The sequence below is a fragment of the Hyperoodon ampullatus genome (genome assembly GCF_949752795.1).
Source record: "Hyperoodon ampullatus genome assembly, chromosome: 14".
Classification (NCBI taxonomy): domain Eukaryota; kingdom Metazoa; phylum Chordata; class Mammalia; order Artiodactyla; family Ziphiidae; genus Hyperoodon; species Hyperoodon ampullatus.
In genome coordinates this window covers 58,532,109-58,558,443 of record NC_136927.1, presented here as the reverse complement: position 1 = coordinate 58,558,443, position 26,335 = coordinate 58,532,109, and the positions used below count along the sequence as shown (strand labels likewise).

The 26,335-nt window shown below is 37.9% G+C and overlaps 1 protein-coding gene across 1 annotated transcript in view; it reads right to left on the bottom strand.

The window, feature by feature from the left end:
- Positions 1-21,256, bottom strand: part of RNF24 (ring finger protein 24) — a gene marked incomplete at both ends in the record, with an annotated part of 80,988 nt that extends 59,732 nt beyond the window's left edge. The window contains 3 exon segments of the mRNA XM_079719642.1: positions 21,141-21,174; positions 21,177-21,240; positions 21,242-21,256. Coding sequence (XP_079575768.1) covers positions 21,141-21,174; positions 21,177-21,240; positions 21,242-21,256 — 113 coding nt within the window.
- Positions 21,257-26,335: the final 5,079 nt, after the last annotated feature.

The window sequence follows — 26,335 nt, the reverse complement described above, 5'->3', positions numbered from 1 at the left end:
CGTCTATTTAGATCTGTCCATTTTTTGATTGGGTTTTTTTTTTTGATATTGAGCTGCATGAGTTGTTTGTATATTTTGGAGATTAATCCCTTGTTGGTCACTTTGCAAATATTTTCTCCCATTCTGTAGGTTGTCTTTTTGTTTTGTTTATGGTTTCCTTTGCTGTGCAAAAGCTTTTAAGTTTCATTAGGTCCCACTTGTTTATTTTTGTTTTTATTTTCATTACTCTAGGCGGTGGATCCAAAAATATATTGCTGCTATTTATGTCAAAGAGTGTTCTGCCTATGTTTTCCTCTAAGAGTTTTATAGTGTCTGGCCTTACATTTAGGTCTTTAATCCAGTTTGAGTTTACTTTTGTGCATGGTATTAGGGAGAGTTCTAATTTCACTATTTTACATACAGCTGTCCAGTTTTCCCAGCACCACTTATTGAAGAGACTGTCTTTTCTCCATTGTATGTTCTTGCCTTCTTTGTTGTAGATTAATTGACCATAGATGCATGGGTTTATTTCTGGACTTTTATCCTGTTCCATTGATCTATATTTCTGAATTTTGTGCTAGTATCACACTGTTTTGATGACTGTAGCTTTGTAGTATAGCCTGAGGTCAGGGAGCCTGATTACTCCAGCTCCGTTTTTCTTTCTCATGATTGCTTTAGCTATTCAGGGTCTTTTGTGTTTATGTATAAATTAAAAAAATTTTTGTTCTAATTCTGTGAAAAATGCTATTGGTAAAGAAAATATTTTTAAGAGGCCATAAAGATATTCAATAAGGAACAAATAAGTGACTTACTTCTTTGTTTTTTAATTTTATTTTTGGCTGAAGTGGGTCTTCATTGCTGTGTGTGGGCTTTCTCTAGGTGTGGCAAGCAGGGGCTGCTCTTCGTTGCAGTGCGCAGGCTTCTCATTGCAGTGGCTTCTCTTGTGGCAGAGCATGGGCTCTAGGTACGTTGGCTTCAGTAGTTGTGGCACACAGGCTTAGTAGTTGTGGCTTCCGGGCTCTAGAGTGCAGGCTCAGTAGTTGTGGTGCATGGGCTTAGGTGTTCCGTGGCATGTGGGATCCTCCCGGACCAGGGATCAAACCCATGTCCCCTGCAATGGCAGGTGGATTCTTAACCACTGTGCCACCAGGGAAGTCCCTAAGTAACTTACTTCTAATTTGCCAAAAACTTTTTTTTTTTTTTTTTTTTTTTTTTTTTTGCGGTGCGCAGGCCTCTCACTGTTGTGGCCTCTCCCGCTGTGGAGCACAGGCTCCGGACGTGCAGGCTCAGCGGCCATGGCCCACAGGCCCAGCTGCTCCGCGGCATGTGGGATCCTCCTGGACCGGGGCACGAACCCTTGTCCCCTGCATCGGCAGGCAGACTCTCAACCACTGCGCCACCAGGGAAGCCCAAACTTTCTGTTTTTAATGAACAAGTTAGAGAAAAAAAAGTATAAGCAACATAATTAAGCTGTGAGGAGCTGCTTGGACCTTAAGACTTTTAGTTCTGACTTGTATGACACTGGAAGACTTGCTGGAACAGAGCTTTTGGTGTAAAGAAAAGTGAGGTGATCAAGAAAAGTGAGCTATCATACCATAGTCAACATCCCCTGTTGTTGTTCCTTTTAATTATTTCAAAAAGTAGAAGACAACTGCATAAAACAAGAATTATTAAAACGTATCACTGTGCTTGTAGCATATAATGATGTAATCTAAATGACAAAAAAATAAGGGGAGAGAATGGAGCTATATCAGATCAAGGAAATAATACCAGATGGTAACTTGAATCCACGGGGAGAATAGAGTACTGGTAACAATAAATACGTGGGTGAATATAAAAGATTCTATAAATATATTTTCTCCTTTCTTAATTATCTTTTAAAGATATAAAATTGTATAAAGTAATAATTGTGATGCTGTATCATTGGGCTTATAAGATATATAACACATAATATATATGAAAATAATATCACAGAAGAGTGGGGAGGGAATGGAACTATGTTGGAGCAAAACTCTTTCTGTATTTTACTGGAGTTAAATTAATATTACTCTGAAGTATATTGTGATAAGACACATATTGTAATCCCTAGAATAATCACTAAGAAAAAAAAATAAAATATATGTAGTTTAAAAATCAACAAAACTCTTCTGGGCATTTATCCCAGAGGGACAAAAACTTAACATTCACACAAAAACCTGTACCCGAATGTGCATAGTAGCTTTTTTGGTAACAGCCCAGAACTGGAAACAACCCAGATGTACTTCAGCAGATGAACAGATAAATAAGCTGGTACACACATAACCTTGGAATACTACTCAGCAATAAAAAGGAACAAGCTATTGATATATGCAGCATCCTGGATGAATCTCCAGAGAATTATGCTGAGTAAAAAAAGCTAACTCCAAAAAGTTATATACTTCATTATTCCATTTATATATCATTTTTGAAATGACAACAGTTTAGACATGGAGGACAGACTGGTCATCACCAGAGGTTAGGTAATGTGCAGCTATAAGAGGGTAACACTAGGGGTCCTCGTGGTGTTGGAACTGTTCAGTATCTTGTCTGCAGTGGTAGATAAACACACATGCACACATACACAAATGAGTGAAACTGGGGAAATCTGAGGAAGATTGATCATATCAACATCCATCCCTTGTCCGTGATATGTTATAGTAACATAAATATAGCTAACATATAGTTTTGATTTTATATGGTAAAATGTTAGTTACTATCGTGGAAAAGTTGGCAAAGTATACAAGTGATTTCTGTATTATTTCTTACAAATGCCTATGAATCTACAATTATCTCAATAAAATATCAGTTAAGAAAAAATGTTTCAAAATTCAAAGAAGGAATTAAAATGGAAAATATCCATTTAATACAAAAAAGTCAGAAAAAGGACATGAAACACACAGGAAACAAATGGCAAATAGCACATAAATCAAGCATAGTAATAATAACATTGAATGTGAACAGATTGCTCCAATTAAAGGCAGACATTGGGTGAATGGATTAAAAAAACCCAAAAAACAAAAAACAAGCTTTGTGGGTTTTTTCTGTAATCAAGAAACACACTATATTCAAAGATATAGGATGATGTGAAGATACATCTTGCAAGGAATATGCATAAGAGACCTACAGTGGGACTTCCCTGGTGGCACAGTGGCTATGAATCCGCCTGCCAATGCAGGGGACATGGGTTTGGGTCCTGGTCTGGGAAGATCACACATGCCGTGGAGCAACTAAGCCCATGTGCCACAACTACTGAGCCTGCGCTCTAGAGCCCACGAGCCACAACTACTGAGGCCACGTGCCACAACTACTGAAGCCTGCGTGCCTAGAGCCTGTGCTCTGCAACAAGAGAAGCCACCGCAGTGAGAAGTCTGCACACCCCAACGAAGAGTAGCCCCTGCTCGCTGCAACTAGAGAAAGCCCATGCTCAGCAACAAAGACCTAACACAGCCAAAAATAAATAAATAAATAAATAAATTTATATTTTAAAAAAAGAGCTAGAGTGGCTATGCCAGTATCAGACAAAATATACTTTAAGCCAAAAAAATTTTTACTAGAGACAAGGTAAGATGTTTTACAATAAAACTGTCAATTCATCAGGAAGATATGTCAACCTAACAGCTGACCGAAAATACATAAGGCAAAACTGACAAAATTAAAGGGGAAAATAGATAATTCAACAATAATAGTTGAAAACTTCAATATCTCACTCATAATAATGCGTAGAACAATTACACCAAAAATCACCAAAGATAACATAAGAGTTAAATAACACGAACAAACGTGACCTGACACTTAAAGAACATTCTACCTAATGAGCAGAATACACATTCTTCTTAAGCACAATTGGAACAGTCATAGACCTTATGGTAGGCCAGAGGTTGGTAAAAAAGTTTCTTAAAGGACCACATAGTAAATATTTTAGGCTTGTTGCCTATACAGTCTGTCACAGCTTCTCAACTCTGCTATTTTAACTCAAAAGCAGCCACAGACAACACTTTAATGAATGGGTATGACTGTGTCCCACTAAACTCTATTTACAAAACAAGCAGGCCACGCATAGTTTGCCAACCCCTGTGCTAGGTCATAAAACAAGTTTCAATAAATTTAAAAGGATTGAAACTCAACAAAGTATGTCCTCTGACCATGATGGAATTAAATTAGAAGTCATCAAAAGGAGGAAATTTGGGATACCCACAAATATTTGGAAAGTAAACATTACATTTGTAAGCAGCCTATATGTTGAAGGAGAAAACAAAAGGAAAATTAGAAAACATTTTGAGCTGGATGAAAATAAAAATACAACAAACCAAAATAATGGGATGACTGACTGCCCAAAGCAATCTGCAGGTTCAGCGTAATCATTATCAAAATTCCAAGCATAATTTTGCAGAAATGGAAAAGCAGTCCTCAGATTCTTAGGGAATTGCAAGTGGCCCTGAATAGCCAAAACAATTTTGAAAAAGTAGAACAGAGTTGGAAGACTTACACTCTTCCCAATTTCAAAACTTACCACAAAGCTACAGTACTTAAAACTGTGGTATTCGCATAAAGACAGACATATAGACCAATGGAATAGACTTGAGAATCCAGAAATAAACCCCAAACATCTAGGACCAGTTGATTTTTGACAAGAACATGAACACCATTCAATGGGGAAAAAATAGTCTAACAAATGGTACTGGAACAACTGGATATTCACATACAAACGAATAAAGTTGGACCCCCTTCCTCATATCCTGTACAAAAGTTAACTCAAAATCAACTAATGACCTAAACAGAAAAGCTAAAACTAGAAAACTCTTAAAAGAAAACTTAGAGGTAAATATCCATGACCTTGGATTTGGCAATGGATTCTTAGATTTGACATCAAAAGCATGAGCCACAAAAGAAAAAAAGCAAAAAAAGATAAATTAGACTTCATCAGAATTTAACATTTTTGTGCACGAAAGGACATTAACAAGAAAGTGAAAATACAAACTACAAAATGGGAGAAAATGTTTGTAAATCATATATCTCATAAGCGTTTAGTATCCAGTTTACATAAATAACTTTTGCAACTTAACAACAAGAAGACAGCCCAGTTTAAAAATGGGCAAAGGTCTTAAATAGCTGTTTCTCCAAACAAGATATACAAATGAAATAAGCACGTAAAAGGATGCTCCACATCGTTAGTCATTAGAGAAGTGCAAACCAAAACCATAATGAAATACCACTTCACACCCACAAGGATGGGTATTTTGAAAACAGCACAGAAAATAACAAGCATTAGTGAAGATATGAAGAAATTTGAACCCTCGTGCATTGCTGGTAGGAATGTAAAATGGTATAGCCGCTGTAGAAAACATTTTGGTGGTTCCTCAAGAAGTTAAACATAGAATTATCATATGGCCCAGCAGTTTCACTCCTAGGAATATACCCAAAAGAACTCTAAACAGGTACTCAAGCAAATCTTTGTACATGAATGTTCTTTTTAAAAAAAATTTTAAATTTATTTTTGGCTGCGTTGGGTCTTTGTTGCTGTGCCTGGGCTTTCCCTAGTTGCGGAGAGCGGGGGCTACTCTTGTTGCAGAGCACAGGCCCTAGGTGCACAGGCCTCAGTAGTTGTGTCACGGGGGCTTCGGTAGTTGTGGCTTGCGGGCTCTAGAGCGCAGGCTCAGTAGTTGTGGCACACGGGCTTAGTTGCTCTGTGGCATGTGGGATCTTCCTGGACCAGGGCTCGAACCCGCGTCCCCTGCACTGGCAGGCAGCTTCTCAACCACTGTGCCTCCAGGGAAGTCCCCATGAATGTTCTTAACGGCACTATTCACAATAACCAAAATATGGAAAGAACCCAAGTGTCCATCAATGGATGAATGGATAAAGAAATTGTGGTACACACCATGACAGTTTTCACAGAATTAGAACAAATAATCCAAAAATTTATATGAAACCATAAAAGACCCAGAGTTGCCTGAGAAAAAAGAATAAACCAGGAAGCATAACCCTCCCAGACTTCAAACAACAGTACAAAGCTACAGTAATCAAAACAGCATGGTATTGGCACAAAAATAGACATATGGACCAAAGGAACAGAATAGAGAGCCCAGAAATAAACCCACACACCTATGGTCAATTAATCTTTGACAAAGGAGACAAGAATATACAATGGGAAAAAGATAATCTCTTTAGCAAGTGGTGTTGGGAAAGTTGGACAGCTGTATGTAAATCAATGAAGTTAGAACACACCCTCATGCCATACACAAAAGTAAACTCAAAATGGCCTAAAGACTTAAATATAAGACGTGACACCATAAAACTCCTAGAAGAGAACATAGGCAAAACAGTCTCTGACATAAACTGTATCAATGTTTTCTTAGGTCAGTCTCCCGAGGCAATAGAAATAAAAGCAAAAATAAACAAATGGGGGGACTTCCCTGGTGGTGCAGTGGTTAAGACTCCATGCTCCCAATGCAGGCGGCCTGGGTTTGATCCCTAGTCAGGGAGCTAGATCCCACATGCATCCTTCAACTAAGAGTTTGCGTGCCACAACTAAGGAGACTGCATGCCGTAACTAAGGAGCCCACCTGCCACAACTAAGACCTGGCACAAGCAAATAAATAAATAAATATTAGGGGCTTCCCTGGTGGTGCAGTGGTTGAGAGTCCACCTGCCGATGCAGGAGACACGGGTTCATGCCCCGGTCCGGGAAAATCCCACATGCCACAGAGCAGATAGGCCCGTGAGCCACGGCCGCTAGGCCTGTGCGTCCGGAGCCTGTGCTCCACAATGGGAGAGGCCACAACAGTGAGAGGCCCGCATACCACACACACACACACACACACACACACACACACACACAAATATATATATATTAAACAAACAAAAACAAATGGGACCTAATCAAACTTACAAGCTTTTGCACAGCAAAGGAAACCATGAACAAGATGTAAAGACAACCTATGGACTAGGAGAAAATATTTGCAAATAATGAGACTGACAAGGGCTTAATTTCCAAAATATACAAAGAGCTCATGCAACTCAACAACAACAAAAAACCAAACAACCCAATTGAAAAATGGGCAGAAGGCCTAAACAGACATTTCTCCAAAGAAGACACACAGATGGCCAACAGGCACATGAAAAGATGCTCATCACTGCTAATTATTAGAGAAACGAAAATCAAAACTACAATGAGATACCACCTCACACCAGTCAGAATGGCCATCATTAAAAAGGCTACAAATAACAAATACTAGAGGGGATGTGGAGAAATGGAAACCCTCCTACACTGTTGGTGGGAATGTAAGTTGGTGCAGCCACTATGGAAAACAGTACAGAGATTCCTCAAAAAACTAAAAATAGAGTTGCCATATGATCCAGCAATCTCACTCCTGGGTATATATCCTGAAAAAACTCTAATTTGAAAACATACATGCACCTCTATGTTTACAGCAGTACTATTTACAGTAACCAGGACATGGAAACAACCTGAATGTCCATCGACAGATGAATGGATAAAGAAGATGTGGTATATGTATATGTGTATATATATACACACACACACATATATATATGTATATACACACACACACACATATATATATACAATAGAATACTACTCAGCTGTAAAAAAGAATGAAATAATGCCATTTGCAGCAACATGGATGGACCTAGAGACTACCATACTAAGTGAAGTAAGTCAGAAAAAGACAAATGCCATATGATATGACTTATATGTGGAATCTAAAATATGGCACAAATGATCTTATCTACGAAACAGAAACAGACTCATAGACATAGAGAACAGACTTGTGGTTGCCAAGGGGGATGGGGGTTGGGGGAGGGATGGAGCGAGAGTTTGGGGTTAGCAGATGCAAACTAGTATATATAGAATGGATAAACAACAAGGTCCTACTGTATAGCACAGGGAACTATATTCAATATCCTGTGATAAACCATAATGGAAAAGACAATGAAAAAGAATATATATATGTATAACTGAATCACTTTACTGTACAGCAGAAATGAACACATCATTGTAAATCAACTATACTTCAATTTTAAAAAATTGTGGTACATCAAGGAAAATAAAGAGAGATCACAGCAAAGGAAACCATCAACAAAACAAAAAGACAACCTACTGAATGGGAAAAATATTTGCAAATGATATGACCAATAAAAATTAATATCCAAAATATATAAACAGCTCATACAACTCAACATCAAAAAAACAAACAATCCAATTAAAAAATAAGCAGAAGATCTGAATAGACATTTTTTCAAAGAAGACATATAGGTGACCAACAGGCACATGAAAAGATGCTCAACACTGTTAATCATCAGAAAAATGCAAATTAAAACCACAGTGAGGTATCACCACACACCTGTCAGAATGGCTACCATCAAAAAGAACACAAATAACAAATGTTGGCGAGGATGTGGAAAAAAGGGAACCCTTGTACACTGTTGGTGGGAATGCAAACTGGTGCAGCCACTATGGAAACCAGTATGGAGGTGTCTCCAAAAGCTAAAAATAGAACTACCATGTGACCCAGAAATTTCACTCCTGGGACTTTATCAACAAAAACACGAATTTGGAAAGATCCATCCACCCCAGTGTTCATATCAGCATTATATACAATTGCCAAGATATGGAAGTAACCTAAGTGGCCATCAACAGATGAATGGCTAAAGACGTGTTTCTATCAACAGATGAATAGATAAAGATGTGGGGTATGTGTGTGTGTGTATACACACACACATACGTACAATGGAATAATACTCAGCCATAAAAAAGAAGGAAATTTTGCCATTTGCAGTAACACGGATGGACTTGGTGGCTATTATGCCGAGTGAAATAAGTCAGACAGAAAGACGAATACTGTATGATACCACTTATATGTGGAATCTAAAAAATAAAATTAGTGAATACAACAAAACAGAAACAGACTTGAGATGTAGAGAACAAATGAGAGGTTACCAGTGGGGAGAGGGAAGGAGGGAGGGGTAAGATAGCAGTAGGGGATTAAGAGGTACAAACTACTGTGTATAAGATAAATAAGCTAAAAGGATATATAGTTAATAACTGTAAATGGAATATAACGTTTAAAATTTGTGAATCATTATGTTGTACACCTGAAATGTATACATTTTACATCAACTATACCTAAATAAAAAAATTGTGGTATATACACGCCTCTGAGGCTGGCGATCTGTGAAGCTCCCACCTTCCCTTAGAGTTCTCTGCAGCTGCCCTGCCCTGCGCCCTCCAGAGACTGGGATGGGACCATGATGTGGACACACTGGCTCACACTCATGCTGGTGGCAGTCACCTGGATCCACACTGAGTTGAGGACTGAGGACAAGATGGTGGAGTTAAAGGACTTGAGCTCACCTCCTCTCACAAAAACACCAAAATCACAACCAACTATTGTACAGCCATCCACAAAAAACACTGGAACCTACCGAAAAAGATATTTTGCACCCAAAGACAAAGAAGAAGCCACAATAAGATGGTAGGAGGGGCGCTTTCATGATATAATCAAATCTCATACCCGCCATGTGGGTGACCCACAAACTGGAAAATAATTATATCATAGAGGTCCTCCCACAAGAATGAGAGTTCAGAGCCCCATGTCAGGCTCCCCAGCCTGGGGGTCTATCATTAGGAGGAGGAACCCTTAGAGCATTTGGCTTTGAAGGCCAGTGAGGCTTTAGTGGAGGAGCTCTACAGGACTGGGGGAAACAGAGACTACACTCTTGGAGGGCACACACAAGGTTTCATGTGCACTGGGACACAGGGCAAAGCAGTGACTCCATAGGAGTCTCGGCCTGACCTACCTGAAGGTCTTGGAGGGTCTCCTGGGGATGCAGGCATTGGCTGTGGCTCACTGTGGGACAAGGACACTTGTGGTGGAGGCCCCAGGGAATATTCATCTGTGTGAGCTCTCCTGGAGGTCAACATTTTGGCACTGAGACCTGGCCCCACCCAACAGCCTGAAGGCTCCAGTGCTGGGACGCCTCAGGCCAAACAACCAACAGAGTGGGAACACAGCTCCACCCAGCAACAAACAGGCTGCCTAACATCATCTTGAGCCCATGGCTGCCTCTAAACGCACCCCTTGCCACGGCCCTGCCCACCAGAGGGACAAGACCCAGCTTCACCCACCAGTGGGCAGGCATCAGTTCCATCCACCAGGAAGCCTACACAAGGCCCTGGGCAAACCTCACCCACCAGGGGGCAGACACCAGAAGCAAGAAGAACTACAAACCTGCAGCCTGAGAAACGGAGGGCACAAACACAGAAAGTTAGACAAAATGAGATGGCAGAGAAATACGTTCCAGATGAAAGAACAAGCTAAAACCCCAGAATAACGACTAAGTGAAGTGGAGATAGGCAATCTACCTGAAAAAGAATTCAGAGTAATGATAGTAAAGATGATCCCAAATCTCAGAAATTGAATGGAGGCATGGATGGAGAAAAAACAAGAAATGTTAACAAGAACCTATAAGAACTAAAGAACAAACAAACAGTGAGGAACAACACAATAGCTGAAATGAAAAATACACTAGAAGGAATCAATAGCAGAATAAATGAGGCAGAAAAACAAATAAGTGAGCTGTAAGACAGACTGGTGGAAATCACTGCCACAGAACAGTAAAATGAAAAAAGAATGAAAAGAAATGAGGACAGTCTAAGGGACCTCTGGGACAACATTAAACACACCAACATTCGCATTATAGGGGTCCCAGGAAGAAAAGAGAGAGCGAAAGGGCCTGAGAAAATATTTGAAGAGATAATGGCCGAAAACTTCCCTAACATGGGAAAGGAGACACTCGCTCAAGTCCAGGAAGCACAGAGTCCCATACAGGATAAACCCAAAGAGGAGCACGCCAAGACACATATTAATCAAGTTGACAAAAATAAAAGACAAAGTGAAAATATTAAAAACAAGGAAAAAGCAACAAATAACATACAAAGAATCCCCATAAGGTTATCAGCTGATTTTCCAGCAGAAACTCTTGCAGGCCAGAAGGCAATGGCACCATATATTTAAAGTGATGAAAGGGGAAAACTTACAACCAAGAATACTCTACCCAGCAAGGCTCTCATTCAGATTTGACAGAGAAATTAAAAGCTTTACAGACAAGCAAAAGCTCACCACCAAACCAGCTTTACAACAAATGCTAAAGGAACTTCTCTAGGTGGAAAAGAAAAGGCCACAACTAGAAGTAAGAAAACTATGAATGGGAAAGCTCATTGGTAAAGGCAAACATACAGTAGAGGTAGGAAATCATCCACACACAAGTATAATATCAAAACCAGCAACTGTGGGAAGAGGAGAGTACAAATGCATGATACTGGAAATGCATTTTAGATTAACAGACCAGCTACTTAAAACAATCTTGTGTATATCCAGACTGCTATATCAAAACCTCATGGTAACTGCAAACCAAAAGTCTTCAATAGATACACACACAAAAAAGAAAAAGCAATCCAAACACAACACTAAAGCTATTCATCAAATCACAAGGGAAGAGAACAAAAGAGGAAGGGAAGAAAAAGACCTACAAAAACAAATCCAAAACAATCAACAAAATGGCAATAAGAACACAAGTATTGATAATTACCTTAAAGGTAAACGGCTTAAATGCTCCAACCAGAAGACACAGACTGGCTGAATGGATACAAAAACAAGACCCATAAATATGCTGTCCACAAGAGTCCCACTTCAGATCTAGGGACACATACAGACTGAAAGTGAGGGAATGGAAAAATGTATTCCCTGCAAATGGAGATTAAAAGAAAGTGCAAGTAACAACACTCATCAGACAAAATAGACTTTTAAATAAGGACTGTTAAAAGAGACAAAGAAGGACGCTACATAATGATCAAGGGATCAATCCAAGAAGAAGATATAACAATTGTAAATATATATGCACCCAGCATAGAAGCACCTCAATATATAAGGCAAATGCTAACAGCCATGAAAGGAGAAATCAACAGTAACACAATAGTAGTGGAGGACTTTAACACCCCACTTACATCAATGGACAGATCATCCAGACAGAAAAGCAATATGGAAACACAGCCCTTAAATTATACATTATAGCAGATGAACCTAATTGACATTTATAGAACATTCTGTCTGAAAGCAGCAGAATACACATTCCTCTCAAGTGCACATGGAACATTCTCCAGGATTGGTCACATGCTGAGCCACAAAGCAAGCCCCAGTAAATTTAAGAAAATTGAAATAATATCAAGCATCTTTTCCGACTACAACACTATGAGATTAGAAATCAACTACAAGAAAAAACCTGTAAAAGACACAAACACGTGGAGGCTAAACAATATGTTACGAAACAGCCAATGGATCACTGAAGAAATCAAAGAGTAAATAAAAACACACCTAGAGACAAATGAAAATAAAAACATGATGATCCAAAACCTATGGGACACAGCAAAAGCAGTTCTAAGAGGGAAGTTTATAGCAATACAGTCTTACCTCAGGAAACAAGAAAATCTCAAATAAACACCTTAACTTTACACCTAAAGCAACTAGAGAAAGAAGAACAAACAAAACTCAAAGTTAGTAGGAGGGAAGAAATCATAAAGATCAGAGCAGAAATAAATGAAAGAGAGGCAAAGAAAACAGTAGCAAAGATCAATGAAACTCAAAGCTGGTTCTTTGAAAAGAGACACAAAATTGATAAACCAGACTCCCCAAGAAAAAAAGGGACAGGGCTCAAATCAATAAAATTAGAAATGAAAAAGGAGAATTTACAACTGACATCACAGAAATACAAAAGATCTAAAGAGACTACTACAAACAACTGTATGCCAATAAAATGGAAAACCTAGAAGAAATGGACAAATTCTTAGAAAGGCCTAATCTTCCAAGGCTGAAGTTGGAAGAAACAGAAAATACGAATAGACCAGTCACAAGTACTGAAATTGAAACTGTGATTTAAAAAGTTCCAACAAACAAAAGTCCAGGACTAGATGGCTTCACACGTGAATTCTATAAAAAATTTTAGAGAAAAGTTAACACCTATTCTTCTGAAACTACTCCAAAAAATTGCAGTGGAAGGAACACTCCCAAACTCATTCTTTGAGGTCACCATCACCCTGATATCAAAACCAAAGATACCACAAAAAATTACAGGCCAATATCACTGATGAACATAGATGCAAAAATCCTCAACAAAATACTAGCAAACCAAATCCAACAACACATTGAAAGGATAATACATTATGATCAAGTGGGATTTAACCCAGGGATGCAAGGATTTTTCAATATCTGCAAATCAATCAGTGTGATACACCGCATTAAATTGCAGAATAAAAACCATATCATCATCTCAATAGATGTAGAAAAAGCTTTTGACAAAATTCAACACTGATTTATGATAAAACCTCTCCAGAAAGTGGGCATAGAGGGAACCTATCTCAACATAATAAAGGCCATATATGACAAACCCACAACTAACATCATACTCAATGGTGAAAAGCTGAAAGCATTTCCTCTATGCTCAGGAAAAGACAAGGGTGTCCACTCTCACCACTTTTGTTCAACATTGTTTTAGAAGTCCTAGCCACAACCTTCACAGAAGAAAAAGATATAAAAGGAATCAAAATTGGAAAGGAAGAAGTAAACTGTCACTATTTGTAGATGACATGATTCAATACATAGAAAATCCTAAAGATGCTGCCAAAAAACTACTAAAGCTCATCAATGCATTCGGTAAAGTTGCAGGATACAAAATTAATACACAGAAATCTCTCGCGTTTCTATACACTAACAATGAAAGATCAGAAATAGAATTTAAGGAAACAATCCCATTTACCATTGCATCAAAAAGAATAAAATATTTAGGAATAAACCTATCTAAGGAGGCAGAAGAACGGTACTCCAAAAACTGTAAGATGCTGATGAAAGAAATTGAAGATGACACAAACAGATGGAAAGATATACCATGTTCTTGGATGGGAAGAATCAATATTGTCAAAATGACTATACTACCCAAGGCAATCTACAGATCCAATGCATTCCCTATCAAATTACCAATGGCATTTTTTTGAGATCTAGAATGAAAAATCTTAAAAATCTTCTAACTGTAGGTAGGATTTAAATTTGAAGAAATCCATTTGGAAGACTATTTGGATTGCAATCAAAATGCTAAATGGGTATGCCCATTTAGAATTTAGTTGAGTTGGCAACTTAATTTATGACTGTATATTAAAGAAATGTGGACAAAGATGTATAGATATAGATATTTATTTGCAACACAATGAAATTAAGAATGAACCAATGTTCAATATGCAAGAGGTTAAATTATGGTACATCCTAACTGTGAAATGCATCTGTTAAAAAGAGGTGGGTCTATATATTCTGAAATAGAAGCGGGTCTATATATTCTGATACAGACAGAGCTCCAACAGCTATTAAGTGAAAAAAAAGAAAAGAAAGCTGAGGAACAATAGATAAGACATAACTCCAGATATGTTATATATTAAAAATGTTATACACTTAATGTATGTTTGCACTTGCATATATGTAATAATAGCTATCATTGAGTTGCACTGTTCTAAACATGCTAATAAAGTACCTCAGTTAATTCTAATAAAAAAAAATAGAAGACATCAGAGGTCACTGCCTATACCTCCATCAAAAGACAAGCTGGTTGCAGAAAGATAGAGTAGACATACATTTCCTATTTCTCCATCTAAATACAACTAAAAACTTTGGACATTATATATAAAACAATGAGAAGTTGATGAGAATATTCTGAAAGATGTTGAGAAAAAGGCACAGTAGCTCAGAACCTCAAAACCTAAGGAACATGGTAGTGGGTTCTGAGATTTCTTTTTGTCTCATATATCCCAGACTTGGAGCTTTAGAAGTTGGCAAACCAGAAATGAGAACAGGTGAAGACAAAAATAGCCCCAATAAACCTGTTCTATCTGGGCACTGGACCACAAAAAGGGTATCCTAGGAAGGCAGAAAGCTTTCAGATAGTAACTGCTCTACTCCAAACATCCCAGAACTATGGCCCATCCCTACACATGCCAGCAAAGGCTAAATGGACAGCCTAGATCTCTACCCTTGCCCTAAGCCTGGGGTAGTGTCAGAAAAGGCCAAGTAGGAAATGGAAATTCTATCCTGCCAGGTGGTAATGAAGACCCACCTCTGAAATATCAGTGGAGACCACATGTGGAAGTTGCCTGGACTTCCATCTCTATCCAGCAGTAAAAAGGTGACTGAACCCTTCCCCTCTGAAGTTGTGACAGAGGAGGTATAGTGTAGAATCGGGAGTTTACCACTACCCTGCAGCAATAAGTATTCCTACCCCTCCCAGTCAAGGAGGTATCAGTGAAAGCCCAGTGGAGAGCTGGAACTCCCAACCCTGCCCACCAATAACAAGGAGCTCCCCCACTCCCCTGTGTCAACAAAGGCTGAAGGGAGAACCTGGACCTCTAGCCTCGCCTGGCAGTAATGAAGTGGTGCTCTATCTTTTTCACTGCCAGAGCAGTGTCAGAGGAAGCCAGGTAACACAGAAAGTTTAAGTAAAATCCAGAAACTTATACATAATATACAAAATGTCCAGGTTTCAACTGAAAATCACTCATCATACCAAGAACTAAAAAGATCACGGAGAGAATGAAAAAAAAATCAACAACTGCCATAACTGAGATGACAGAAATGTTAGAATTTCTAACAAAGATTTTAAGGCAGCTATCATAAAGATATTTCAACAAGCAATTATGAACATGTTTGAAACAAATGAAAACATGGAAAAATCTCAGCAAAGAAAATGAAAGCACTAATTTGAAAAGATATATGCACCCCAATGTTCACAGCATTATTTACAGTAGCCAAGATATGAATGCAACCTAAGTGTCCATCAACACACGAATGGATAAAGAAAATGTGGCATACAAACACACACACACACACACACAAAATGGAATATTTCTCAGCCGTTCAAAAAGTATCCATCCATGCAGTATCATGGATGGACCTAGAGGGAATTATGCTTAGTGAAATAAGTCAGAAAAAGACAAATACTGTATGTTATCACTTATATGTGGAATCTAAAAAATAAAACAAATGAATGTATAGAACAAAACAGAAACAGGCTCACAGATATAGAGAACAAACTAGTGGTTACCAGTGGGGAGGGGAAAGGAGGGAGGAGCAAGATAGGGGTATGGAATTAAGAGACACAAACTACTATGTATAAAATAAATAAGCAACATACAGCACTGGGAAATATAGTCAGTATTTTGTAATACCTTTAAATGGAGTATAATCTATAAAGATATTGAATCACTATGTTGTACACCTGAAACTAATATTGTAAATCAACTACACTTCAATGACAAGAAAACCCTGAAAAAAAAAAGTCTCAGCAAAGAAGACCAGAGAAGAACAAAACAAAAATTTTAGAACTGAAAAGTACCATAACTGAAATAGAAAACTCAGTGGATGGGCTCAGCAAGAGAATGAAAGGGAAAGAGGGAAGTGTCAGTGACCTAAAAGAATAATAGAAACTACTCAATCTGAACAACAGAGAGAAAATAGATTGAAGGAAAAATGAACAGAACCTCAGGGACATGTGGGACTATAATACAAATTTAACATTCATGTCACTGAATTCCCAGGAGAGGACAAAGAGGGCAGGGCTGAAAAAGTACTCAAAGAAATGGCTAAAAACTTCCAGAATTTTGCAAAAGACAGAAATGTATAAATTCAAGAAGATGAGCAAACAGAATAACCCCCCCGCCAAATCTACACCAAGACACATCCAGTCAAACTTATTAAAACTAAAGGAAAAAAAAGAAACACCTTGAAAGCAACCAGAGACAAATATGTATTATCTTTAGTGGAAAAACAGTTTGAAAGAGAGTAGATTTCTCATCAGAAATGATAGAGGCCAGAAGGAAGTGACACAACATTTTTCAAGTGCTGATAGAAAAGAAATGTCAACCTAGAATCCTATATCTGACGAAAATATCCTTCAGGAATAAAATAGGAAATCAAGACATGCTTACATGAAGGAAAACAAAGAGAATATGTTGCCAGCAGACCTACTCTGAAAGAATGACTATGGGCAATCACTATGTGTTCTACAACAATTAAATAAATTTAATTTGGCATTAAAAAATTCACAAAAAAGAAAGCTCCAGGCCCAGATAATTTTACCAGAGAATTCTACCAAATGTTTAAAGAAGAATAAACACCAATTCTTGACAATCGCTTCCTGAAAATAGAATGGAACATTTCTCAACTCATTAAAAAAAAAACAAATTTATTTATTTATTTTTGGCTGTGTTGGGTCTTTGTTGCTGCACATGAGCTTTCTCTAGTTGCAGCAAGTGGGGCTACTCTTCGTTGTGGTGCGTGTGCTTCTCATCGCGTTGGCTTCTCTTGTTGCAGAGCACAGGCTCTAGGCATGTGGGCTGCAGCAGTTGTAGCACAAGGGCTCAGTAGTTGTGGAGCACAGGCTTAGTTGCTCCGCAGCATGTGGGATCTTCCCAGACTAGGGCTCAAACCCGTGTCCCATGCATTGGCAGGTGGATTCTTAACCACTGTGTCACCAGGGAAGCCCTCAACTCGTTTTTTGAAGCTAGTGTTAACCCTGATAGCCAAACTAGATAAGGTCAGTGTCTCATGAATACAGACACAAAAATTCTTAACAAAATATTAACTAGTAGAATTCAGCAATATGTAAGAAGTTTTACACTATGACCAAGTAGGGTTTATTCTAGGGATGCAAAGCTAGTTTAGTGTTAAAATATATATATATAATCCACCATATTAAATGGCTAAAGGAAAAAAAATCACACGATCATATCAACTGATGAAAAAAACAAGCGTTTGACAAGATTCAATACTCATTCATTATAAGAACTCCCAGAAATATAGGAATAGAAGGGAACTTCCCCACTTTATAAAAAGCATCTACAAATAAACAAAAAAATCAAACAACAACAACAAATACGTGTGCTAAAATGCAGCAAGCCACACGGACTTCCCTGGTAGTGCAGTGGTTAAGCATCCGCCTGCTAATGCAGGGGATATAGGTTCAATCCCTGGTCTGGGAAGATCCCACATGCTGCGGAGCAACTAAGCCTGTGCACCACAACTACTGAGCCTGCACTCTAGAGCCCGTGAGCCACAACTATTGAGCCCGTGTGCCACAACTACTGAAGCCTGCACACCTAGAGCCTGTGCTCTGCAACAAGAGAAGCCACTGCAATGAGAAGTCCACGCATCGCAACGAAGAACAGCCCCCGCTTGCCATAACTAGAGAAAGCCCACGCGCAGCAACGAAGACCCAATGCAGCCAAAAATAAATAAAATTAAAAAAAATGTAGTGAGCCACAAATGGGATGAAGGAGAAAAATGAAGCAAAGAAAAACTCGATCATTTCAACAAAATCTAGAAAGGAAATAAAAAGGGGGAGTAGTCATAAGAGAGCAAATGAAAGAAATATAAAATAAAATGTCAGTAACAAGATCTAAAGTTAATTATCAGAAAAAATGTCTCCCTATTAAAAGAGACTCTAAGACTACATAAATACAACTATCAGCTATAAGCTGTTTATAAGAAAACATGCAAAATGATTCTAAGAAATTTTTAAATGAAGGTGGTAACACAAAAATGAAGAAAAATATAGCTGGCAGATATTATCAGAAAAAGTAGGAATGCCAATTTAAAAAAAAGTAGAAATGAAGGCAAAAAAAGTTAGATGGGACAATGATTTTTTTTTTATGTTATCTATTTATTTATTTATTTTTGGTTGTGTTGGATCTTCATTGCTGTGCGCGGGCTTTCTCTAGTTGCGGCGAGTGGGGGCTACTCTTCGTTGAGGTGCGTGGGCTTCTCATTGTGGTGGCTTCTCTTGTTGTGGAGCACGGGCTCTAGGCACATGGGCTTCAGTAGTTGTGGCATGTGGCTCAGTAGTCGTGGCTTGCAGGCTCTAGAGCACAGGCTCAGTAGTTGTGGTGCACGGGCTTAGTTGCTCCACAGCATGTGGGCTCTTCCTGGGCCAGGGCTCGAACCCATGTCCCCTGCATTGGCAGGTGGATTCTTAACCACTGCACCACCAGGGAAGTCCCGACAATGATGTTTTATAGATATTAAAAAATTATATACATATATAAAACTAAATAAAGTGTAACAGACACAAAACTTAATATAGCATCAAAATACAGAAACAAAGGGTATTAGAAACACAGAATTTGGTAAAAACATAATCATTGTGGGAGGCTAATATACCTCTCTTAGACTTTAATGGGTCACAAAAAGAAAAAATAAAAAAAAGAGAGCGACAGACAGGATACAAACAATACCATTACCAGATAATAAGCTTATATTTAGGACTTTGTATCTTTTAAAGTGAATCTGGAACATCTACATTTAGATAAACTGATTTTTTTATAATGTCATAAGGAACATTCAGAAGAGTAGAAATAGCCACATTCTGTGACTACGATGCAATAAAATTAACTCAACAGGAAGAAAGATAAAGAAAACTAACTACTAGGAAATTCAAAAGATAATCTGAAATGACTTCAGCCCAAGAGGCAGGGAAAACAAATTACAGACTATTTAGAAATTGATCACGTTGGGGGAAAAATTCTTGTGCTGAGAAAAAAAATACATAATCTTCAATACATGTATTATCTATCTAAAATGGATTACGAAAATAAATGAACCAAAGAATTCACTGTAGAAGCCAGAAAAAGGACAAATCAAACAAAATAGACCAGAAGAAGGGATTAATAAAGGTCAAACAAAAATATATGAATGAAAACAAACCAAAAAACCCAGAGGGGAATTGAAATCAACCAACACACCAACAAAATATTAAGAATGAGGGGCTTCCCTGGTGGTGTAGTGGTTGAGAGTCCACCTGCCAATGCAGGGGACGTGGGTTTGAGCCCTGGTCCAGGAAGATCTCACATGCCGTGGAGCAGCTGGGCCCGTGTACCACAGCTGCTGAGCCTGTGCTCTGGAGCCTGCGAGCCACAACTACTGAGCCCACATGCTACAACTACTGAAGGTTGCGTGCCTAGAGCCCATGCTCCACCACCGCAATGAGAAGCCCGCACACCGCAATGAAGAGTAGCTCTCACTCGCCGCAACTAGAGAAAGCCTGTGCACAGCAACGAAGACCCAGTGCAGCCAAAAATACATAAATAAATAAATTTATAAAAAAACACTAAGAACGAGAAAGAGCTAAAAACTATTGATATGCTTAGATTAAAAAAATCTATAAGAGAATTCACTTAAATCTAGATTAAATGTACGACTTTATAGGAATATAAATAACCAAAACGGGCTCAAGAAGAAATTCGGAAAATATAGAACACTATCTTCACAAAAAGGCCACAGATCCTGATGGCAATCGAAGTGGAACTCCATCTAAATTTGTACAGATTAATTCCTCTGCTATATAAATTTATGCAGAGTATAGAAAAGAACAGAAAGATGCAAAGCATTCCAACCCATTTAAAGATGTAAGCATAATCTTGAAACCAAAACCAAGACTACACAGTGGAATTCAAAAACTTGAGGCCTATGGGCTGAATCTGTGTGAACATGTTTTGTTTGGCCTATACAAAGTTCTAAATGTTGAGATAGTTTAAACTGTGGAGATTTAGCATAAAATTTGCAATTTTCCAGCTTTACATGGAAAAAGATCAGAAGATCTGATAACTCTGGGCTTTATTCTTGCATGGCAACGATTGCTTAGTGCTGAGTGGCCTTGGGGGCCTCCAAGCTGCCATGTTGTTGCACAATTGGGAGGAGATCTTACAGACTAGTGTTGAGTGCAACCCTGGGCCTAGGTCAGCATGCTTTCATTTGTCACTATGTTCATCATTGCTTATCACTTCCTAAGTCTGAACCAAATGTTGGTGGTCACTTATTGTGCTTACGCTGTTATTTTTCTCAATGAATATAAATATTTCTACCTCTATCAAAAAACCAGAATGAAAGAAATCGAGGACTGCACAATTTTGTTTTCTACCCAGTGTACTCAAATGATTCAATTTCCTGCCTGGTGCTGTTGCCTTGTCGGCACTGAGTTTGTGCCCCTGCTTTATGGTTTCTAATCTTTGATTTCCCTGCATCAGATTGCAGAAATACTCATATTCCTTTTTAATATGTAGATGGTTTTTCATCTCAAATTTAAATGTTTAAGCCATCTTGAATCTATGGCATGGAAAAAAGATCTAAAACTGTTTTTCCAAATGGTTAGCCATTTGTTCCAATAGCATTTATAAAATTATTTCTCCACTGTTTTAAAATTATACTTTTTTCACAGTCACTTTTTATACACGCCTGGGTCTGTTTCTGGATTTTGTAGTCTGTTCTTTTTCTTCTATCCATGATGTCCTGAATCAGTACTCAGTGTTTTGTTTTAATATAACTTTAGCATACCAAAAATTCATACACGATAGCAAAATTTACTTCCATCATTACTCTTTCTTTTTAATATTTACACGCCTATTCTTACACAATCTTTTTCAGATAAACAATTTTTAAAATATCCTGTTAGGAAGTTGATTTAAAGTATATTAAATTTATAGCTTACTTGGGCTTCCCTGGTGGCGCAGTGGTTGAGAGTCCGCCTGCCGATGCAGAGGACACGGGTTCGTGCCCCGGTCTGGGAGGATCCCACATGCCGCGGAGCGGCTGGGCCCGTGAGCCATGGCCGCTGAGCCTATGCGTCCGGAGCCTGTGCTCCGCAACGGGAGAGGCCACAACAGTGAGAGGCCCACGTACCACAAAAAAAAAAAAAAAAAAAAAAAAAAAAATTTATAGCTTACTTTAGGGAGAATGGGTCTTTTTATACAGGCACACGATATGTTTTTCATTTATTCTAGTCTTACCTTATGGCTCTCAGTAGATTCACACAGCTTTAGTCATAAAGGTTTTATACTTTTCCTTAGTTTATTCCCAGTTTTATTGTATATATTTTTGTTATTGTTATGATCGGGATTTTTTTCCATTATATTTTCTGAGCTGGTTATTCCTGGCATGGAGAAAAGCTACTGCTTTTTGTATATTTATTTTGGAGCCTAACCTGGAAAAATTTTTAGGGCAGGTGCAACTAACTGCCTGCATAAAAATAAATCTTAATAAAGCGCCCACAGAATACCCAGCTCTGAGCAGTGAGTACTCCATGAAAAGCTAGCTGCAAAAAATACACCAAGTCAACTGAACACAGTGACTTTCTGTAGTGACTTTTTACTTATATATCACCTAAAATAATTATAAAAGATACATATCACCAAATATAACTTTTATGTTGAACTAGCTGGTCTAGAGATCATCTTTCCGGCAACAAAATAGCAAACTGGCAATTTGTCTCTCAAGACCCTGCTCAAACAGGACAGTGCCAAAACACTGTACTTTAGAAGATGTAATCGTTTTATTTTCTAATATAACCAAAGGTGGTCTTGTGAACAAACTGTAAGTTTGAGAAAACCAGGACACGTCCCTGTTTTATTCAGTTAGAGTATAGAAACTAACTGCAGAAGAGACCTTTCTCTCAGACCTATGACTGAGTTTCAGTTAATGAGTTACAGTGTGGCCTCACTGGACTGGCCAGTACCTGGCCCTACTGCAATAACCTGAGCCTGAGAGAATTAGATGGCAGGTTCTATGTCTGTATTAACAGTCAGGGGTTGATATGGAGCATCTGCAGCTCAGCCTATAGCTGACTGGTCTGCACCGTATCAGTGGCCACTAAAACTGTAAACACATCTATTATTAGTTGGATTTGGTATATTTCACTACTAAAGAATATAAGCATTTGCTTGAATATGCATAAATTTTCCCTGGAAGGATATTGAAATTGATAACATGAGCTGTTTTTGGTGAAGGGACAAGGAACCTAGAGAGGACAGAGTCTTTTGATATACATACATATATATATATATATATACACATATATATACATATACATATATATATGTATATATATATACACACACATACACACACACATGTATGTGTATGTATATCCTTTTATATCTTTTAAATTTAAAGTAAAAATAAAATCTGTGATATATTTGACCAATATTTATCTACAGCTGCATATGAAAGCTAACAGAGACAATGGTAGTAAAGGATTTAAGAGAGAAAGTGTTAGTACAAGTCCATCTATATAGAAGCATAGATTATATATGTATAGAATTAAGCATACATTTCCTGCCGTTTCCAGTGTGTGCCAGTTAATGTCAAACACTTAGGTCCCCCGGAAAGCACCCCTACACTAGGAAGAATACTTCAAGTGTAGCAGAGAAACACTTTTAAAAACCACTTATGTTTATTCTAACTCTAAATTCACCAAAGTTATACACTTTTAAATTCTATTTTCCTCCCATGACTCCCCTGGTCAACATTCAAGTTTATCTGAAAACTCTATTTCTCATGGCAAATCTATAAATTGGCAGTCTTGTGAGCTTTTGTTAGCAAGATTTTCCTAGGCCTCGGTTATCCCTGAGTAAAGGTAAGGTTGCATTTCTGTATATGTGGAGGCCCAGATCCTGGAATGTGCCAACTCAGGTGGAGTTTCTGTACTGAGATGTTTTGTTCCTGAATACCTAAGCTACCAGTCCTGCATCACTACCTCACTTCCTTCAAAGTGCTCCAGTCTCTACCACTTACATTTCAGAAGTTTCCTCTGCATTCCCAGTCTTTTATAACTTTCTCTGGTACTTGTCTGTTGAAAATTCTTCTCAGGTATCAGGGTTCAAAAATGCTTCATCTTCAAAAGGCAGAGAGCTAGGCAAGATAATTGCCTGGTGTTTTGTAAATATTTCTCTAATATATCTTCTACTATTTGAGTTGCAAAGTCTGAGGTCATTCTTATCTTTTATTCTCCAGAGAATAGTTCTTCCTTTCCAGTTTCAAGGGAGGAGATATGGGGATATATGTATATGTATAGCTGATTCACTTTGTTATAAAGCAGAAACTAATACACCATTGTAAAGCAATTATACTCCAATAAAGATGTTAATAAATAAATAAATAAATAAATAAATAAACTGGTAGGTAGGTATATGGGTATACTGTCTTTAAGTGCCAAATCTGGAAAATAAGTACGCCATAAAATCTCAATCTGTAGGCAAAGGTCTATTTTTCTCTTCAATAACTTCTTCAGTTATTCTTTTACTGAGGCTTCCTCCTATTTGCAATCCACCCCCATCCTCCCAATTATTCAGAGGAGATTTGCAGGAGAAAAAACTAAGTTTACAGGATTTGTTATAACCTATTTGTCTATTCCATTTGTATTTTAATCTGGATCTTTCCATCTCAGTTAGCTTCAATTTTACTGACTGCTCTATTATTTTGATGCCATTTTTTTTCCTTAAGGGATGTTGTAAATTTCTTTATACTTTTTATCACAGTGCTTTAGGTTTTTGTTTTGTTTTTAAATTCTAACCAATTCCTTTTAATAGTCTTTGTGTCTTTTATTCTTTTCAGCCTTATTACTGACAATTCCATTCCTTTGGCAATTTTTTTTTCTTCTGTTTCTCCTATTACCATTGTTTTCTCTGGGTCTGTACACAGCTTTTCTCTTTTTTTGGTATTGCCAAAGTTCTAAAATCAAGCCTGAGGTGCTATCTTTGTTTATCATAACTGAAGTTTGCCTTCTTAAACATTTTTAATTTCGATGTCTGTTATTTTGGTGGGTCTATTTTTACTCTGCCATAGTCAGCTCCATAAAGACTTTCCCTCCATTTCTGTGTAATTATAAAGTCTCTATTTTCAATTTGAATTATTCCATAAGATCTTTATGAGACTTCACTTTGATGATGGGTAAAGGGTTCAGATTTGATGTCTTGTATTCCCTGTGGACTTCTATCCCAGGCACAACTATACATGCACTGTAATCTCACAAATAATCTGCTTATTAGCCTTTAACTATTGACTTCTATTTAATTCACAGTCTTGTGATTAAGATTTTTTTTTTAATTTATTTTTGGCTGTGTTGGGTCTTCGTTGCTGCGCACAGGCTTTCTCTAAGTTGTGGCGAATGGGGGCTACTATTCATTGCAGTGCGAGGGCTTCTCATTGTGGTGGCTTCTCTTCTCGCGGCGCACAGGCTCTTAGGTGTGTGGGCTTCAGAAGTTGTGGCTCGTGGGCTTTGGAGTGCAGGCTCAGTAGTTGTGGCGCATGGGCTTAGTTGCTCTGCGGCATGTGGGATCTTCCTGGACCAGGGATCGAACTGTGTTCCCTGAATTGGCAGGCGGATTCTTAACCCCTGTGCCACCAGGGAGGTCCCTAAGAATTGAACTGTTAAAAGTATGGGTTGTAGGAAAAAGAGCACAGGGTAATGCTGAGATAGGTGGAGGATGAAATGAAAGACAAGTTGTAAGGGAGAAAAATACTCTTAGGTTGAACTTCACATCATAATTACACGAAGGTAGTGAAAAGAAATAAGAAGCAATGAGCAGTTCTCATCCTCAATATGAAATAAACCCTAGGTGTAATACCTGCTTAACTTTAGTAAAAAGCTGATTCTTCCCCCCAACAAAACAACAAATCAAAATGCAATAGGAGGGAATTCCCTGGCGGTCCAGTGGTTAGGACTCTGTACTTCCACTGCAGGGGGCATGGATTTGATCCCTGGTTGGGGAACCAAGATGCCTACATTTCTCAAACCATACTCTAATTACGTGTGAATGTTTAATTTTCAACATCTCTCAAGTTTGATGAATGGGCCAGTGAGTAGAATCGGATCTTATTCTCCATTAATGGCTTATCATCTCCTGGTTCTTGTACAGGTGGGCATAATAGACACTTGCAGAGCATAAAACAAATATAATTTTTAAAAATTTGATTAAGTGCTTCTAGGTGCTGGAGTAAACAGTATTTACTGTTGATGTAATGTTAATCTATTTATTTATTTGGATTAATATAAAGATGGATCATGAAAAGAAAAATCCTCAATATGAAATATTTTGAAAAATTTTTGATTGGGTGATATGTTATTTGAGAAATGTTTATATCCTTTCTGTTCCTTCAAGAAAACCAACCTGATTGTAAAGAAGGAATTAAAATTATGATTTATAGATGATAGTAAAATAAAGACCATTAAAAGAACAAAAAAAGAATACTAATAAATATATACAATGTATATTAAGAATATATGAAAGATACAAAAGAAGATGTGAATAACTGAAAAGATATATCTGCTTCTTGGTTGTGGAAATGCAATGTTACAAAGATGTCATTTTTCCTTAAATCTATAAATTTAATGCAGACACAGTTAAAAAATACTGACAATTTGGCTCTTTCTAGAGAGAGGAGGGTGGTTAGAGAAGCTA